Source organism: Trifolium pratense, linkage group LG7, assembly GCF_020283565.1.
Source record: "Trifolium pratense cultivar HEN17-A07 linkage group LG7, ARS_RC_1.1, whole genome shotgun sequence".
Classification (NCBI taxonomy): Eukaryota; Viridiplantae; Streptophyta; class Magnoliopsida; order Fabales; family Fabaceae; genus Trifolium; species Trifolium pratense.
In genome coordinates, this window is record NC_060065.1 from 38,502,029 (window position 1) to 38,521,902 (window position 19,874).

General features: G+C 30.4%; 1 protein-coding gene across 1 annotated transcript; it reads right to left on the bottom strand.

Annotated features, from left to right (window-relative positions):
• Window positions 1–5,888: 5,888 nt before the first annotated feature.
• Window positions 5,889–8,974, bottom strand: LOC123893866. The gene is made up of 5 exons (XM_045943686.1): window positions 8,107–8,974; window positions 7,912–7,969; window positions 7,311–7,394; window positions 7,062–7,197; window positions 5,889–6,419 (listed from the first exon to the last, which is right to left on the bottom strand). The coding sequence occupies exons 1-5, from the start codon at window positions 8,732–8,734 to the stop codon at window positions 6,156–6,158; spliced, it is 1,170 nt and encodes a 389-aa protein (XP_045799642.1). The 5' UTR covers window positions 8,735–8,974; the 3' UTR covers window positions 5,889–6,155.
• Between the last annotated feature and the right edge of the window lie 10,900 nt (window positions 8,975–19,874).

Consider the following 19,874-nt stretch of genomic DNA (forward strand, 5'->3'; position numbering starts at 1 on the left):
AAAACAAAACCACAACTATTTATAATTAAAATAAATAATTCGCTTTTTAATACACATGTAATATATTAAACATAGAATTCAATGATTATCAACTTTGTCCAAATATTAGTTTAAAATTAATTATTGATGCACGTAGAGTATTATTTTAAAGTATGCAATTTAATTTTTTGATGATACAATTGATGTGTATATGACATATATTTTCCACTACAAGAAAATAACAAAATTATTGGCGGCCAAAAGCCTCCAAGAAGGGCTAAAATCCGTCAAAAATGAACGCATTCTTGGCAGCCTAAGTCCGACAGTAAAATCGTCATCAATAACCATTCTTGTGGCCTAGGACTCTCAATAACATTCTTGGCGGCCTAGGACCGCCAATAACCCTTGGTTAGAGAATTCTATGCATTCTCTCGCCCCCGAACTCTGGACTACTAGGGCCCCCTTCCCCTAGGAACCAGAGGGTGAAAATCAAAAGAATTCTATGCATTCTTGGCGGCTTAAGGTCGCCAATAATTAGGCGAATATATTTTTTTTAAATTAATTATTTAATTACTTAAAAATCAGAAATTTTAATTTTTAAATAATTAAATCATTTTTTTAAAAATACTTAGATTAATAATTTAATTATTTAAAAATTATAAATTGTTTATTATATAATTAATTACTTTTCTTAAACATTTTTCTAACATATATCTCTATTCTTTAAATATTAAATTTGCTCTATGTAAAAAAAGATTTTACTATTTTTTTAAAGTTAAAAAAAATATATAGCATTAGTTAAAAAAATTTGATTTTTCTCTGCTCTTTTAACTTTAAAGAATTTTACTTAAAACTAATATTTCTCTGCCGAAACAATTTACTACTTATGGAATTATAGGAACGATGTTTGCTTTGGCAATAGAGTACATAATACAAAAATAGAGGAAGAGATTATCAATACTATAGTGTATAGAGGCTGGAGAAGTCCTAAGCTTAGGGAGCATATTGCTCAGTTGCTTATCTAGTTTTTTTTTTTTTTCTCTCTTGGTTTTGGTTGTCCTGTTTAGATGGTTGGATCAGGTGATCACCTTGTAAAGATTTGTTTTTTGAATTAATAAAAAGTTTTCTTTGATTAAAAAAAAAAAACTAACATTTTTCTTAAATATTTCTCTATTTTTTTTTTTACACACATTTTTCTCTATTCTTTAGAAGAAAAAAACTTGAAAAATATGAAATTTTAGAGAGAAGAGGGAAATAGCAGTTTGAATTTCTGCATCCATACAATTATTGGCGGCCTTGAAGCGACAATAATTACTAACGGTCATGCATTCTTGGTGGCAATTAGTCGTTGCAAATTTTCTGGTAAAATTCTTGGCGGCCCCCGGCCCTCAATAACACATTTGTAAGACTTTTAAAAAATTGTGCCACTTCTTGGCGGTCCAGAGCCCTCAATAACGGATTTTGTAACTTATTGAGGGCTTAAAGACCCCAAAAAATTTCGTCAACAATATGAAGTTTTATTATAGTATTTGTACGTAGTATAATTTTTTTAACGACTCACACTCACTCAATTTTTTTTTCTTATTCCGCAACTGCCTCTATATGTTGATGTTCAAAGAAGCAACCAATGACAACTTTACATATGCAGGTTATCAGCTAATTTGGTTCGACTTATTGCTAATGGAGTTCAAGTGTGAGTTGGATAAGCCTTTGAAATTGCAAATTGACAACGGGTATGCAATTAATCCAGCAAAAAATTCAGTGGCACAAGGAAGGTCTAAGCACATTGAAACAAATTTTCACTTTATTAGAGAACAGTTATGAGTGTGAAGATACATATGGTGTACTTTCCTACTCAAGCTCAACTTGCTAATGGTTTTACCGAGGCATTGAAGCTAGACAGATTTAAAGTCCTAAGATAGAAATTAAGCATAGTGTTAGTGTCTTTGGAGGTTATGGATTAGGGAGGTGTCTTGTGTAACCAATCCATAACAACCATGTTTTTAGTTAGTTAAGTGTTTAGTGTCAATTATTTAGCTAGCAAATTCTACCTCTATAAATAAGGGTTGTAGTTTATTTTACTTCATAACTAATGAATGAGTGATTAACGCAATATTCATCGGAATGCTTAGTCACTTTCCAATCCACTTATACATATTGTATGGGGTGTGCACGCAAGAAAACCGTCTCAAAATTCGACTTCTAGGAGGCATTTCACGTCAAATTCCGTCTTCTATCTCTTTCATTCTATTTCATTGTTTGTGTTAGATTGTTTAGTGTACAAGAAAGTATCGCACCTAGGTTGAGCCTAAAACAGTGACGGTGCATTGCGTTCATCTTGCGCCTTTTTCGCGCAGTACCATTGTTGCACCTATGCTGCACCAACAATCCCAAGATTCTAGAATACTAATTTCCTTATATTACCAAAGGACCCCAAAATATTTTAAATGAAATATTACCCAACTTACCCTTCAACTTATCATAATTTACTTATGGAAAATGCTAAACAGTGCCCCGGGGGCACTGTTTAAGAAACCAATTATAGTAATATCATATTAAAGTTTGTGCAGTTAATGTCTCGAAAGTCTAAAAAGTATTATTTTCAATTTTAAAATTTCCTTTTTTAGTTTCTTTAACCAGTGCCCTGGGGGCACCCGTTAGCATGACCCTTTACTTATTTTACCCTAAAATATTGCTTTAGATTCTCACAACTTTTTTGTTTTTTTAGTAACATGTCTATTTTTCATAATTTATATTGCGGCTCATCTAAAGCAATTGATTTAAATATTTAATCATAAAATTGAGAATCTTCTTTGGCTTACCAGAATCAGTCAATTACAATTTCGAGGTAGAATTAATGGTACTGTTCAATATACAATTTGTGTTACATATCCCCTAACAAATTGGGCAAGTGCTTCTGCATGAATAAGTTCATGAAATGTGGGAGGGAACTTTGTTTATTGATTAAAGTTGCGATATTTTTGCATCGTGTCTCTTTCAAAACAAATGAATATTCCTTAATCTGATTTATCTTATCTTATTTATATTAATTCTTTTATAATTACTTAGCTTGAAAGTTAGAAAATGTCAGAAAAATAATCAAGTTGAGCAATGACCAATGATGCTTTGCTTGCTTATAGAGAATGTGAGAGCCTGAGAAAGCATGGATTTATCTTTTCTGCAAATTATGAATATTATACCGGTAAGTCAATAACCATTTGGTTTGACCAAACTAACATGCTTTTTTTTTTTTTTAATTTTTGGTGTATATTAGAGAACCATTTAAAAAGAATTGAGTTTTTTTTCTTGGTGAATAAAAAGAATTGAGTTTAAATAGTACTATATATTATATAATTCTTAATAAGACATGTTGACATCATTTTAGATTACAAACTCAATTTAAAGAGAATTAGGAAAATACTTTGGTTGTTAAATTGTTATTGTAGGGGTTTTGACCCAAATTTTTAATGAACATCACTCAAAGGCGCATGTTAGGAAGCCGCATCACTAGCACACATTATCAAATCTGCTCAACGTTCCATCACCACATGATTAAGATCACATGACGATCTTCAAATTGCGTCAAAAATCCCCCAATTGAATTTTTACTCAATTCTCATACATCCACAAGAGAAATTACACAAATTATACTCTAAAATATCATTTCACTTACCTTACTCAGAGATTAGAATTGAGTGTTAACGTGTTTGCATGTACAACACTCCCACCATTGATCTCAAGTCTCAACCATCATTCTTTGTCGCACTTCATCAACTCTCACTGTCAACCTCGGATGACAAATGTATGTGTATGTGTCCATATAAGGTTTTAAATTATGATTGTGATCCCGTAACAAATTGTTGTTATAAGACCTAAATCACGACCCCATATATGTTGTGGTCTAGATCACAATAACATAAATAAAATTAATTGGTACAATGTTAGTTATGGATGAATAGCTTGTAACAGGGGAGACTACCTCAGCACGTTTTAGAGTTTTTGGTATTGTCAACTACCTTACATTAATTGACTATTCATTCTGTTACTCTTTTCTCCCAAAAATTATTGTTAGTTAAGCCTCTTATAAATTCTTAAGCATTTGCAAGTTGTCCCACCTTTGCATGTGTACCCATGTTAAATGCTACTACAACATTAAAAATAGTAGCCATTAATTAGTTTAAAGTATATATGTTTGAAGTAACCAATTAGAAGAAAGAAATTAAAGGGAGCACATGGGATGGGAGAAATTAAAGTATATTTAATATATATATATATATATATATATATATATATATATATATATATATATATATATATATATATATATATATATATATATACTCCCTTCGTCCCAAATTATAAAGGAAAATAAAAAAATCACACTTATTAAGAAAAAGTAAAATATGAGAATTTGAAGTATGTTTTTGTGGGTTTTCCTTGGAATAAGTTGCATAGGAAGATGTAAAAACAATTTTTATTGGTTGTTGTTTATTGAGAAAATGAGTGAGAGAAGAAATTAAATGCAATTTGCATTTAATTTTATGAAAATAAGGAAAAAACATTCTTGAAAATGATTTTTTCTCTTATAATTTGGGACAAAAAAAATGGATTTTTTTCCCTTATAATTTGGGACAGAGGGAGTATGTACTTATCCTATGTTACTTATCCTATGTTGGATGTTATAACTGATTTTACTGCGTATCAATGTCTAAAATTATTAGAAAGTAAAAGTTCACGACTCTCATTGTCTTTATGGTTAAAAGTTAAAACAATAAAATCATTGCCGTCAATTTTATACGAATTATATCTTTACTTTCCATTGTTTTTATCAAATTGATATCAATTAAATCATTATCTCAATAACCCACTTGAATTGGTCTAGTGATGTGGCTTGAGATCTTGGAATTTGCTTATCTCAAGGTCTCATGTTTCATTCCCCTTTATGTCAATTTTGGTGGACTAATTCATATAAAATAAAAAAACTCTTTAAACGAGACTCTTGCAAGTGAACAGCGAGATTAATCCTCTCGAATTACTGAATCCTTGCGCTGAATACCAAATTTTTCAGAAAAAAAGTCATGATCTCAATTATAAAAATAAATATGATCATTAACTTATATTTTCAAACAAAAATATATTTCATCATTGAAATTTTAAATATCGGTCATAATAGACTAATTGCAAAGATGGTCATATCAAAATTGAAAAAATATATAATATAATATAAACTATTAGTAATGAAATACTGCATAAGCACATGACAAATGAATTGAAGTTCACTCAAAACATCCACACAACTCCAAAATATATTGAAAAGGGTATAGTATCATATTCACTCAAAGCCAAAAAGTTAGAGAATACGATAAAGATAAAATAACAACTTCATAAACAAAGCAAGGGGAAGGAAAATGAGTTTGTTGAAGATGGTCCCTACACACTCTTCAGCAAGTATCCCACACAGGCTGTTAAAGGGAACCAAATAATGCAAAGTCCTTATGGGTCACATGGTCTCTCTACAAAGTAAACTGACATCACACATGCCCTTGCTTCCCATTTGCACATGCACATGCACATGCTTACTGTTCCCTATCACTCCCACCACTTAAACGGATTTGGATTCGCTGCCGTAGAAAAATTATTATGTGTTTATATGCAGAAAATAATCTCGATTGTTAATTTGAAATCAGACAGCTAAAACAAGTTTTAAATGATCTCAGTCGCTACTTTGAAATTGGACAGTTGAGATTGTAAATCGTGTGATCTCAATCGTAAATTTGAGATCAAATGATTAAGGTTATACAGAACAAAATCAACTTTAAATGATCTCACGTAATTAAAATCGGAAACTATGTGATGAAGTTACTGCACCAAATTCGTTTCCTTAATAACACCATCCTAAACCTTTTAGGTCTCACAAATAACAATCATATTTTCATTTTTGAACTATGCAAATGAAAAAGCTTTAGCACACTCAAACTTAACATTGAAAATTCTCACAACATCTCACAAATCAGAAAGGAAAAAAAAAACTTTCAGACCTATCTAATATTATACACAACAATTAAGTTCAAAGTAAACTATAGTTAGCACATTAATTATATTACATATGCTCTTAAGCATACATAATAATAACTTTGAATTTATGTCTTGAGCTCTTGTAGGGTCAATTAATCTTCTTAAATAGGTGCCATTAAGGTGCATTGCAAGTGCCTGTGGCAAGTGATTAAGTGGTCATTTGTTAGGCCAGCTGCCTGCATAAATGAATGAACAACTGTTGGACCAACAAACCTAAAACCTCTCCTAATCATGTCTTTGCTTATGGTCTCTGATTTTGATGTCTTCACAGGAATCTTGTGGCCAAATTTGTATTGAGTTGAGATTGGTTTATGATTCACAAATCCCCAAATGTACTTGTCAAATGAACCAAAGCTTTTCTTTACCTGTTTAGCACAATTTTAAAGTAAATATTAAAACTTTGCTTTTATACATTAACCTATAAAAACCGCTTATTTCCATAATCTCTTCAGGATAGTTTATAAAAGCAGCTTATTGCTAATATGAAATCAGTTCAACTTTATTTTATCATTTATTATAGAAATAACTTATAGATAAACAACGCCTTTATATGTTGAGGACGCGAGTTCTACCCCTGCTGACCCCAACTTCGGATTAAAAAAAAAAAACTTATAGATAAACACTTATATGATAAACGTTTATAGCATATATACGCAATTTGCGAAATTTAGCTGCTTATTTATTGGGATAGGACCCTTGTGTTAAAATCAATTATGTTAAAAACAAAAGTAACTGATTTTTTGTTATGTTGTGATAAAATTGATAAGGTTTAAAATTTAGCAATGACCAATCAAGTCATGTGGGCCAGAAGCTAAAACTTATAACTTATTGGAACTTACTTGTTTGCAGCTTTTTTTTGTCAATGAGTGAATTATAAAAGAAAAAAACAATGAGAAGTGCAAAAAAACAATTAACTATTCTGTTCTTTTCTACTAGAATATCTCTCAAACTATTGCTTTGGAGGACATGATATGAAAAGAATGATGAAAAGGGAACATTTTTTTTACCTGTAAAATTTGGTTAGCATTATCAACAACTCCTCTAACTTTGCTTATTTCAATGCCATATTCTGAACTAATAGATATCATTTTCTTATCAGTCAAGTTTGCCACAATTTCTGCATCAAATTCTGAAAATGCAGCCCTGTACATAAATTTTAAATTAGTACTTGTTTCAAACAAATAATACTCCATCTTTGTAGATTCATTGAATAACCGATATATATCTGTATATGAAGACTTTTAGTATAATCAAACCTGAAATCTAGGCGTTTTTTCAAGGTTGAGGTCCAATCAGATCCAACTTGAGCACCACTTAAAATTAGAAGTTCAAACAACATCCTGAATATGGACAACAACATATATATAGATATATTTTGTCAGTCTAAATTCACCATCTGTCTCAGCAAATTCATGTCTATTGCAACTAGTTTATGTGTGTTTGTGAAGAGTGACACTTCAGATTGAAGGTGTGTTTTGGTGTCTGACACAACAAATGTTAGTGTCCAACACTGTCACATGTAATTATTCAATTTTCCTAATTTATTATCGATGTCAATATGTCAATCTCTCTGCATCATTTGTCTCGGCAAATACATGTTTTCTGCAATTAATTTATGTGTGTGTTTGTAGAGTTCTTAAACTAAAAATTGAAGACGTGTTTGATATATGACATGTATTAGTGTGTGACACGTTACTTCATATTGAAGTGTGTGTTCAATATCTAACATAGCATCGGTGTCTAACATCGACATGACACTGGTACATGTAATTAAGTTAAACTATATATATTTTTAAAATTATTACCGGTGTCTCAGTGATTCATAAGTGTGAGAGAGAGAGAGAATTAGGGGCTTACTTGTCATCATGAACCGGAACTCCCCATTCTTCATCATGATAAGCAATATAGATAGGATCTATTCATCAAAAGAGACATTTATATTAACACAACTAATCATATATGTGTTACTTTGGAAGTATAATCATGATTAAAATCAAACATTTTAAATGATTCGACGATAACAATTGTTCAACGGCGTAAAAAAATCTTTACCTGAATTGGCTGTGATAAAGCTGCATCTCTTCTCCTCTTCATTAGTAACCTTTGAATCCAAAACATTGGAAGGATCAATAGGAAAAACTCTTTCAAATTTAGCAGACTTTGATCTTCCATAATGAGCAATCTTCATTTTCCTTTGTGCCTGTTGAAGTGCCATTTGTTCCCTTCTCCCTGCAGCTATGGTTCCTGGTGAGTCAGTGATCAAAGAGGAAGAATAACTCAATGAAGTTTCAATACCAAAAGACCCTTCTTTAAAACTCTTTGATTTTTTCCTGTCTAAACTTGGAGTTTTCATTATGTTTTTAGGAATCACAAGCTTTTCACAGCTTAAATTCATTCCATTATTATCATTTCCTCTCTTTATAGCTAATGGTCTAGTAGGTGATTTTGGTTTAGGAGAAATTGGTGGTGTCAATGAAGTAGTAGTATAAGTAGTAGTAGAAGTCTTGTTTGGAAGTGGAAGTGGTGAAAGTGATTTTGGTGTTAATTTCTTAATTGAGTTTCTTCTTTCAAGATTTGGAACAACATGGTTACATGTTGGTTGAAGAACTGGCCTTCCATGATGAGATGGTGTTGTGGAAGATTCTATGCCAACAGTTACTTTAGCTTTGGAGCTACACATTTTTTGTTTTTGATTATGTTTAATTGAGAAGTGTGTGTGTGTGATTTAGAGGACTAATAATGTGATGGCAATGATAGAATGAAAAGAGAGAAGAGAGAGAGGAAATGTTGTTTGTGATGAGGGATTGGAGGGAGAGGGAAGAGAGGGATAGTAAGGTTTTATAAAATGTGGGGAAGGTAGGGACAGGTAAGAAGGAAGTTGTAACATGGGAAGGTGGGGATCTGCCATACAACCTCTTGTGAAGGGCATTACTTTTTGCAAACTATACCACGAGGAGTGATTCTATAATTTTGGACACTTGGCAATGTATCAAAGGTGATGAATCTTATTAATTGTTAATTAATGTTATGTTACGACATTTTTGTTTCAATCCTCTGGTGGTTCCACGAAGAAATAGACCCTAATAATTTAGAGATTGGCTGAAAGGCCAAGAGGTAAGTAAATTTTTTGTTTCAATCCTCTGGTGGTTTCACGGAGAAATAGACCCTAATAATTTAGAGATCGTCTGAAAGGCCAAAAGGTAAGTAAAGTTTCATTCAAGCTAGGGTTCGAACATGAATACTCATAATCGATTCATTTTTCGCTAAAATTTATTAATCACTTGAGTTTAATCGCTCTGAATAAATAATGAATTTGACATTAGAATTATTATGAGGTTTTAATTATTAGAGGAGAAATAGAATCAAGGAAGCTTGAAGGATGATTCGTTGGGTAAGATATTATATGATAATGCTACAAATCATGTTTTAATTTCTTGTATGTAACTTTTTATATTTTGATTATAGGGTAGATATGTGACTTGTGAAGGTATTTTTAGGTATTGGAGTAATGGATAAGAAAGGTTAAAGTGTAAGGAAAAAGATCAATCATTGGGTCCATTCCTTTTTATTATCTGTATGGAATCTCATTCTCTTTTTCTTTCTACCTATATTTATGTATGCATGAGAGTGTGCAAGCATATGGGGGTTAGAAATAGCACATGAAATCTTTTATGTGCACCATAACCATTACACATTATTGACCACTGACAACAAAGTATGGTGGTTTTTGGGATACAAATGGTGCGGTGACTTTAACTTAACTTAAGTGTATGTTTGGTTTCAATTTTGGAGCAGATAGAATTGATTCTAGACATGTAGAATTGATTCTGGCTTATTTGCTTTCTCAAAAGTAAAATTAATTCTGCCTCCAGAATTAATTCTACTTGAAGCTAGAAATCATAGCTTCTGATTTTAGAATTGATTTTTACACTCAAATTCTTTGTTCAACTCACTTTTGTATGAATATATTCAAACATAAATTAATTTTGTCAAACTCAATTCTATCAAAATCAATTCTGTCAAACTCAATTTTGTCAAAATCAATTCTATCAACAGCAGAACCAAACACATACTTATACATATACATAGTTTGTAGTTGAATTTTTATTACATCATCCATCGGAATCGAACTCAGATTCTTTTGAACAATTTATTATAGTGATAGTTCATTAATCACTTGAACTCAATACATTGATTATGTTACTCTTATCTTTATGACAACTCACAAGTCTTCAAATGACTCGCTATTTATTTTTTTAGTGAATATGGTTCGACCTTAGTTACATTTTAAAAAGTTTAATTAAATTAGTGCCACCATGTTTTCGTTAAAGTTATCGCGATTAAAAAAAAAAAAACTAAAAGCAAAAAGAGGATTAGAGCCAAAGGCATCTACCCTTAACTGCCTTTTGTAGTCTCCACTTCCTTGAAAATAAGAGAGCTTGAGATCATGTGAGACATTTTTTTGTAGTATTTCAATTAAACTTTTAGAAAAGATATTTTTCTCATTATTTTTTGTTCTTTCTTTGTTAAATCTGGTCCTTGAAAGCATAGTTTCATATGTTTTTATTTAAGTGGTCCTCCTTATTCATAATGAAAGGTATGATACTTTTTTTTTTTTGACGCAGAAAGGTATGATACTTGAGAGTTCTAATTAGTAGATTCAATCCTATTGCAATTTTGTCAATTGCATTGCGGTTTCAAACCGAACCTAAATGCATGTTTGATTGTAATGACTTTGAAAAATGTATAGAGGATTACTATAATTTTAACATTTTTTTTTAAAGTTTAACTAAATCAGTGCCATCGTGATTTCCTTAAAATTATTGCGATTCAAAGATGGACTTTGATCATAAAGAGGTGTGTTAATAGCATATATGAAGAGATTGGGTTGGCAAGCAGGAGGGAGTGGGTGGAGGTGGCGACGACACTATTGGGATTTAAGAGGGGTTTTTCAAAAGATTAATTCTCTTAGCGGAGCAATCTCAATGAACGGATATTGATTAAATCATTAATCACAAATCAAAGAATACAAAACCACAAGTTTATGTGTTTACCGAAGTGCAGAACCTTTGAAGTAGAGACTGTTTTTGATCTACTTAATCCACACGACCATAACTTCTCCAATGACCAGTGCTAGCCAATTCCACCAGAGATTCTGAGAGAATAGGGTTTAGTGAGCTGCAGCTAGGTTTCACTTTGTGAATTAGGTTAAACCTTACAAAACTTCATCACAACGGTTCTATTTATAGAACCACTTGTGTGGTCATCAAGTCAAGCACTTAAATGCACCGTACTTTACGGTCGACCGTATTTCTCTATTTTCATAAATTAAATAATAAGTCATACTTAATTATTTAATTACTAATAAGTCATACTTATTATTTTATAAATAAGTCTTACTTATTTATTTCTCTCATCTATCTGTCATTTGTGTGTGACCCTATAGGTTCTTGTAACGTTGACAATAATATTAAATCACATATTTAATATTATAAACAGTTAGCGGTATCTAGCAACACATCACTGCTACCCAAGTGACGAGAATGTCACGTGATTTGACGAAACCTTTCCGTGATAACGATCATGTGTATAATTACTCGTTTGCCCTTATATCTATATTGAACACAAGACATAGATCATGTCACCCTTGTATGGTTCAATATTTTATTTCTTGATCCCAAAATATACTGAGCAACGAATAAGCTCAATATCTCATATTGACTTAGTTCGACGTGGCCACACATTTTATCAGTCATATTCCATCAAGAGGTCTACAAATATTGCTCCTGTCATGTAGGAGGGGCAAATTTCATCTAGGTCACTCATGTCCCTCAACATGATTTGTGAAGTACCAATTAACCGACTTTATAGTCATCCTATTACGGACAATGTTTGAACGACAACTAAGCACTCTGCTCCACATCTAGCTAGGGTCCATATAGTGGTTTCAGGTCGAAGGGTGGTATACACCATTATCACTATGAGAATAACTTATGACACTTTTCATAACATATCATGTGATGAGGTCAGTCTACTTACATAATAGTATCTACGTTTTACTCTTATCTCATATCACAGTAAAGCTTGACTACAGATACTTTAAGAATAGTGTCCTTGTGTTTAATGAAGTCTCACTATTAAGTCACACTTAATGTTCCATTAAATAAACTAGCTATTCTAGGGACTTTATTAGTTTAAAACAAACATAATAAAGAAATGTCATATTATATATAATAAATATATAAATCAAAGTCACGATACAAAAGAAGATTCTATCAAAATAGATTGGTTTTTAGGGCTTACTCCAAGAGACACCTCTTTGCTTGGGAGGAGGGTTTGGTCGTGGAATGCTGTCTTTTGTTGGTGAATGTTGTTTTATAGGTTAATATGGTTGATCGATGACAATTGAAATTTGAATCCTCCTAATGGTTATACAGTTAGTAGGGTTTATCATTGGTTGACTTATCAGAATCTCATAGAATCAACGGCATGCAAGGAGATGATTTGAAACAAGTTGATCCCCATTAAAGTTTCAAACCGTGAGTAAATGCATGTTTGATTGCGATGATCTTAAAAACGTTACGGAGAGTTACCACAAATTTAACAAAAAAAAAAATACATTTTAAAAAGTTTAATTAAATCAGTGCCACCATAATTTCGTTAAAGTTATCGCGATTCAAAATATATATACATTAAATCTAAAAAGGGGATTAGAGCCAAATACATCTACCCTTAATAGTTATAATAGCCTTGTAGTCTCCACTTCCTTGAAAATAAGAGAGCTTGATATCATGTGAGACATTTTTTGTAGTATTTCAATGAACCTTTTAGAAAAATATGATCCTTGAAAGCATAGTTTCATATGTTTTTATTTAGTGGTCCTCCTTATTCATAATGAAAGATATGATCTTGAGAGTTGAGATAAAGAAATTTGGATTACAGCTTGGCTGATTCACTTCTTCATTAGAATACAAAACTTGCTTGCTTATGCCTAGATGAGTAGGCCATCATAGGTAGATCATTAGTTACAATCTTTGATATATGATCTTTATCTCACCAAACTAAGATATCTTGAATTTGCTGCACCTATAATTGGAAGGTTTTCATGATTTCATCTGTATTAAATTAAAAGTAACTGATAAAAATTAAGCATATGTAATTTTTCATCTGTATTATAAAAAAAAATTGACAAAAATTCACCAAAAAAAAATATGACAATTTTTAATTCTGAAAATTTTTTATGTATTCAATTTTAGTCCCTGCTAATTTTTCAAAATTTTTAAATTGTTTAATTATTTTTTTTTAACGTAAATTGTTTAATTATCTTAAAATTTTAGATTTTTGAATAATTTTTTTGCATATATATTTAGAATACTATAAAAAAACTATTTAGAAAATTTTAGAATTTTTTAAAATGAGAAGAATTAATTATGAATTTTTTAAAAGCAAAGGGATAAACTATATTTATTTAATCTTCTATTAATATATGATGATTCCATATATAGGAGTTAGCAAGACCAAAAAAAACAGTTACTTTTTTTTTGACGAATAATAATAAAAAAAAGACAGTTACTTTGAAAGCAAAGGGATAAACTAACATGAAAGTCAAGGTTTGGTATTATTCAATTGTTTAGTGGAGCAAATCAAAATATGGATTTCTTCCTTTTTCTATCCATTCTTTGACAGATCCATTGTCCAATTGGAATTTCAATACATACTAGACATTTTATTACTTCAATAGACATTTAGCCATTATTTTATGATTTTTAAACTCAGATTCCAGTTTGATTTGAAGTTCTTACCATAAAGCATTCCTTTTTTTAAAAAAATATTTTGGGGCTAAAAAGTGAGTATTAAGAATCTCATGGATTTTGTTGATGTCGAGAGAATCACTCAATTGTGAAAAGGAATTTTTCTTTATAAATTGCATATGTGAAGTCTGTTACATTATAATTTTTTTTTAATTGGCCAAAGAACCCTGTATTAAAAAACAACAATTTAAATTACAAGGTGTGCACAATCTAGATGCTAAGAAATTGTCATGATACAAAAAATAAGCCAAAAGCTACACAAATGCGAAGAAAAGTTATAAGTCGGACAAACCCAAACGAAGTAAAGGGTTAAAAATTCAAAAGGTAAACGAACAAACGAAATCTTTGAACTTCACCTATTGTATTTTTAATAGGTTTTGATGTATGTTTCAATTTGAATGAATAAATATTTATTTTTAGTAAAAAAAATAGTTGTTGCATTTTTTATATTGGCATCTTTGGCATTCACCGAGACATCCCATGTGATTATTATTTATGAAGAACCTCAAAATTCAATAATTGTTGATTAATAATGACTCCAAGATAAATACTTTCGTGTAATTTTTTCAAAGTGTTCATTATAAAAAGAATCGGAGAGAGTATGTCAAAATTAAAATGTTATATTAATAATGGTTCAAGTGGTAAGAATATTGATCCTCTTAAGCATGTGGTCAGAAGTTCGATTCCTAACTTATGCATATGAAGAAAATTCGATTGGATGAAGAGAACCCACTTTATGTGCCACACAAGTTACCCGATGGAAAATAGTCATCACTAACTATGATGGTAACTTTGTACCAAAATATGTGACTTGTCATTTTTTTATTGAAAACTTTTGTTGAGATATTGTTGAGATTAATCCTCCACTTATATGCCATGCCATTTTGCAACACACACGCTCTATAACTTTTTGTTCCTTCCAATTGATTTTGTTTTTCTTTCTTAGGATAAATAGCACATGATTCTAATTTCCTTGAAGCTTCTTCCATTTGAATCATTATGTTCCGAAATTGAACCAACACAACTTTTTTCTTTACCAATTTTAAAATTGTAAAATCTATCAACTCGTGCAAGGATTATTCTATCTTTGAAGCATGTGATGATAATTTCCCAGAAGCCTCCCATTTTCAATTATTTCGTTTTAATTCTCTACAATTGTCTATATTTACAATATTTTTTTTGAAACAGAAGCATCCCATTTACAATTGTCTATATTTACAATTTTTTAACCTTCAATTTTCAAGAAAATGGAAACTCAATAATTCAAAGTATGACAAAAAATTAAATAAAATATAACTAAAAAATTTTACGACTAAAATTTAAACTTAAATTATTCCAAAATATCTACATAAATATAACTAGAGTTTGTTATCCACGTTACCTCAATGATAGGTTTAACCTCAATCACTTTGATTTCTCATTTGTGCACTTTTATTTCAAATTAAAATATCTACACAAATATTATTTTTTTCTGCTCAAGAAATTGTATTTTCAATTAGTTTTTTCCTATAGAAATATATGTAAGTTATGTAGCTTCTAATTCTCTTCCACCATTGAAGCTAACAAGAAATGCAAGCCTTTTGAGGCTGGCAAATGTTGGATGTTAAATATGTAGAGCTGGAACATAATGTTTGTGGAGAATATCTTGTTGTCGTTCAAAACAGAAGGTTATATTATTTTGTTTGTTTTATGAGAAAGGTATCTTGCTTTAGCTGTATTATTTGTACATTATACTTTGTTCGTACAATTATATTTATGCGAACACTTCCATATTCCAGGAGCGCATGGAGTGTGTATTTGGTGCAGGTGGCGTAAGTAGTTACTACGTCTGTTACCATTGTCGTGTAGAATAAGCCTCTGCGAAGTAATAGATTGAATCTGGAGCACTTGAACCGCGTGCATTGGATCTTGATCCAGTCCAAAACAGTAACGGAAAAAGAACAATTTTGTAATCCATGTGTAATAACATCAAATACACAACTGTTATTTTAGTAGGGAGACTATTATCTTAGAACTTTCATATAGGAACTAGGTTCCTTATTATGTAACAACCGCTACTAGAAAACACCAAATTAGCCCCCAAAATTAGCATCGATCCTCGACACCGATGCTATTAACGTCGGTTTAACTCACACTAACCCCTACCTTTTTTTGTTTATTTTTATTAAAAAAATTAGTGTTGGCTGCTACGACGCTATTGTATAAAAGGTTCGACGCTATTATCTTTTTGCATTAAAATTAATTCTTTAAAAAATTTCCCTTTCTGTTTGTAAAAATAAAAAATTTCCCTTTCACTCACTCAAATAATAAATAAAATAGAAGACTAGAAAAATTTAAGAATTTATTCTTTAAAAAAACTCTTTTGTAGCAAACAATTCTCTTTCGCTCACTCGAATAATAAATAAAATTGAATACTGAGCCAATTTCAATTTGATTTATTTTTGAGCTTATAAAAATATCATATACAAATCAAATAAACTTTTATATTGCTTCTTAAGTCTTCACAAAAAAAATTGTGTTTTTATAAGCTGTATTTCATTATCCATCTTTAAAAGTTTATAGGGTCCGTTTGGATTTCGCTTATTTTTCATAAACCATCTTAAAAAGTTTATAGGGTCTGTTTGAATTTCGCTTATTTTTGAACTTATGAAAATAGTTTATGCAAACTACAGGGCCAGGCAGACGCATAACGCGCCTGCCTGTGTGTAACTTATGTCCCAAAAAAAAGATATGTCTAATGTTATGGTTAGTTTGTTAATAAAAAAAATTTTGCTGCTAAAAAAATGTGTCTTATGTTATGGTGAGTAGGGGTGCTCGCGGTACGGTTTGGTTCGGTTTTGAGTATAAAAGTCATCCTAACCACGAGATAAAAATGCATGCGGTTCCGTTTGGTTCAGTTCGTTTTTAAGTCATCCAAACCAAACCAATGTGGTTAGGGTTGGTTCAGTTTGTGCGGTTTATCACGATATAAAAAATATGACAATATTTCCAACTTGTTACAAAATAAACATATGAAATTTTAATTTATTTTATTGTTTACATGATACAATTTGCATATACAAAAATTGCATATACATAATAACTTATTTTTAATATCAACCGTATAGTTCTCGATCGCATGAAATGATATGTTTTGACTTCATCTCATTTGGGTTTGGTTGGGAATTTTGGGAATGTGATATATTTTGAAGCTTTAAGTGTTGATTCATGATTCTACGTGCTTATTCATGATTATTGAGTGTTTTGATTTGAGAAAAATGTTTGTTTTGATCATGGATGATGGTATTTGAACAAGTTTATGAGTTTTGTAAAAATGAGTAAAAATCCATGAGTTTTTTTTTTTTTGAAAACTTGGTATCCGACCTTAGGACCGACTAATCCAACTCATCAACACAACCATCAACTAATACAAAACAATTAACAAGTATACACTTATTAAATTACTCATAAACATCATTTAAAAACCAAGTAAATACTCTCAAGTCATGCTTCAATAAGTGAGAAATAAATTCAATCAAATAAGGATACGAAGTACATTAATTATATCTAAATCATGCCAACATATAAGCAACTTGTATAAACCAAGCCTTATGTCAGCAAACTAACTCCGTAAACGGAAAAATTGTGAAAAATAGGTTCCGACAAAAAAAGTAGTCAAAAAGTCAACCACAAAAAGGAACCGTCAAACAAAAGTTAGCGTCAGCTAGTGTTCGACGCAAAGCTACAGAATTTTGATAAAAAACGCAAAATGCTTCGGATTCTCAAAAATAATCACTTATTTTCACATATAAGCACTTATTTCGACTCAAAAACATACATACATCATTTACCATGCTTACATGTGATCAAAAGCACTTAAAACAACTTAAAATCATCAAACAACTCATATGATGATGAGTAATATAGTTGAGGATTTTGGATTATGTTATCCATATATCATTATGATGAATTATAGTTGAGTAGTATTATATGTTTGGTACTTGATCATTCATGCATTCCATTGATGCATTATAGTTGAACATCCTTTGTGATGATATTGTTGAGATGAATAATGCTAGCAACACACTCTTTAACAAACACACTCCAACACACTCTCTTTTATTGGTTGAAATTCACATGAGTCCCATAAAAAAATGTGGACCCATATAACTTTTATGGAACCCATGTGAATTTCAACCAATAAAAGAGAGTGTGTTGGAGTGTGTTTGTTAAAGAGTGTATTGCTAGCACTCCTCTGTTGAGATAGTTGAGATTTGGATTCGGTTGGTCCAATATAGTTGAGCTAGATGGTACCACATGCATTTAGTAAATGTTAAGGGAACATTTCATTGTTGAGACATTAACTTGCATTTAGGAGATGAAGGTGTTCATTCCTAATTGCTATATGATACTTGACATTAATGAATTGTACTTGATTAATTATGGTTTAACCTTGTATCTAATTGTGACGTGAGATTGTTGTAGTTTTGATGTCTAATTAATTAAAGTGTTTAGTATGCGTGATTACTTACACTATGTGAATTTCAATAACTAACTCTCTGTTATGTGTATGTGCTGGACTTTTGGGGGTCCAGATTCTCAAGTTATCTGTTTGTCAGTGTTCGAGTTGTTGGCGAAGCCCCGCTCTGATTGTGACATGGGGAAGAATTCATAGTCTATTATGTCGTCTCATTGAATCAAAAGTGTATATTTTATAAAAAGTAATTTTGTACAAGTGATGTTTACTAATTAATCTTATTAGTAGAATTTTAGTGAAGAATGTAACATCTTGAACTAATATTTTTTAATTTATTTTGACTTCGAGTCTTAAAGTTATTTTTATCCGCTTCTTATTTTGAAAAATAATTTTCTATGGTTAGAATGATTTAAATATTGGGTTTGGGTGTTACAATGTACACCCCTAGCAGTGTTAAATTAAAACTCTTAGGGAGAGTTTGCCACACATTTGAGTCACACAAGGCTCGAGGATTAGTCTCTACAGTTGTGCGCAGAGGATACCCCGTTTAAAAAAAATGTATAGGAGAGATTTTTTTAAATAAACAAACAAGATATTTGGTGTATCATTAATTCTATTGAGTATTGATGAAACAAATCAATTTTAAGATTTGCTCTTTTTTTTTCTTAAGATTTTATGACAATACAATGACTTTATTGGAATATTTTATATTATTTATCAGAATCTATTTGATGTATAATATTTGATAAATATATTATCAAAAAATAATAAATGATAAATATAAAATAGAATATAAAACATGATAATGATAAAATATAAGAGTTATCTCATGTGTTTGCTACACACTAATAACAAATAAGACAATATTATTTTACCATATCATATAATAAATGTGAGGGATTTATTTATTTATTTATTTTGGGATTTATGTCATATATTAATAGAGAAGTTAATATTGATGCTTTATATATATAATGCAAAAAAAATATGGTGAAAAAAATTGGTAAAAAAAGTAAGAAAAAAACATAGTTCGGAAAAAACGGAACTACAAAACAAATATGTCATATATAAGCGGGACACTCAAATAAAGTCAAAACCAGACATTAAAAGCATTTGGATTCGGTTTCTATATATAAGTCATCCAATAATTAAAGCATATTATAACCATTTTTTATTTTTTTATTCAATACATTAGGAAAAAAATAAAATAAAGATCCTACCAAAAAACTAAAATAAAATAAAGCTTATTATAACTTTGACCATTTTTTTATAAATCATATTATAACTTTGACCATTTTTTTATAAATCATATTATAACTTTGACCATTTTTAATTTTGATTCAATACATAGTAGTAAAAAAAACAAAAATTGAAACATATTAGTAAAAAATTTGATCAAATACAAATCATAAAAAAACCTTTACAAAATCATTTTCTTTTTTTTTTCGAGGTAAACACCAACAAATCCTACCAACCCATTGCTTCTCTCTCTTTCTCTAAAATTCAAATATAAAAAGGAGAGATTAGAGGTGACTATAGTTGCATGCATTAAA

Coding starts and splice junctions, on each gene's coding strand:
- LOC123893866 (XM_045943686.1), bottom strand. CDS start 8,734: ATGTGTAGCTCCAAAGCTAAAGTAACTGTTGGCATAGAATCTTCCACA. Junction 7,395..7,911: donor GTTCCGGTTCATGATGACAA/GTAAGCCCCTAA, acceptor GTCCATATTCAG/GATGTTGTTTGAACTTCTAA. Junction 6,420..7,061: donor ATGCTAACCAAATTTTACAG/GTAAAAAAAATG, acceptor TGTGCTAAACAG/GTAAAGAAAAGCTTTGGTTC.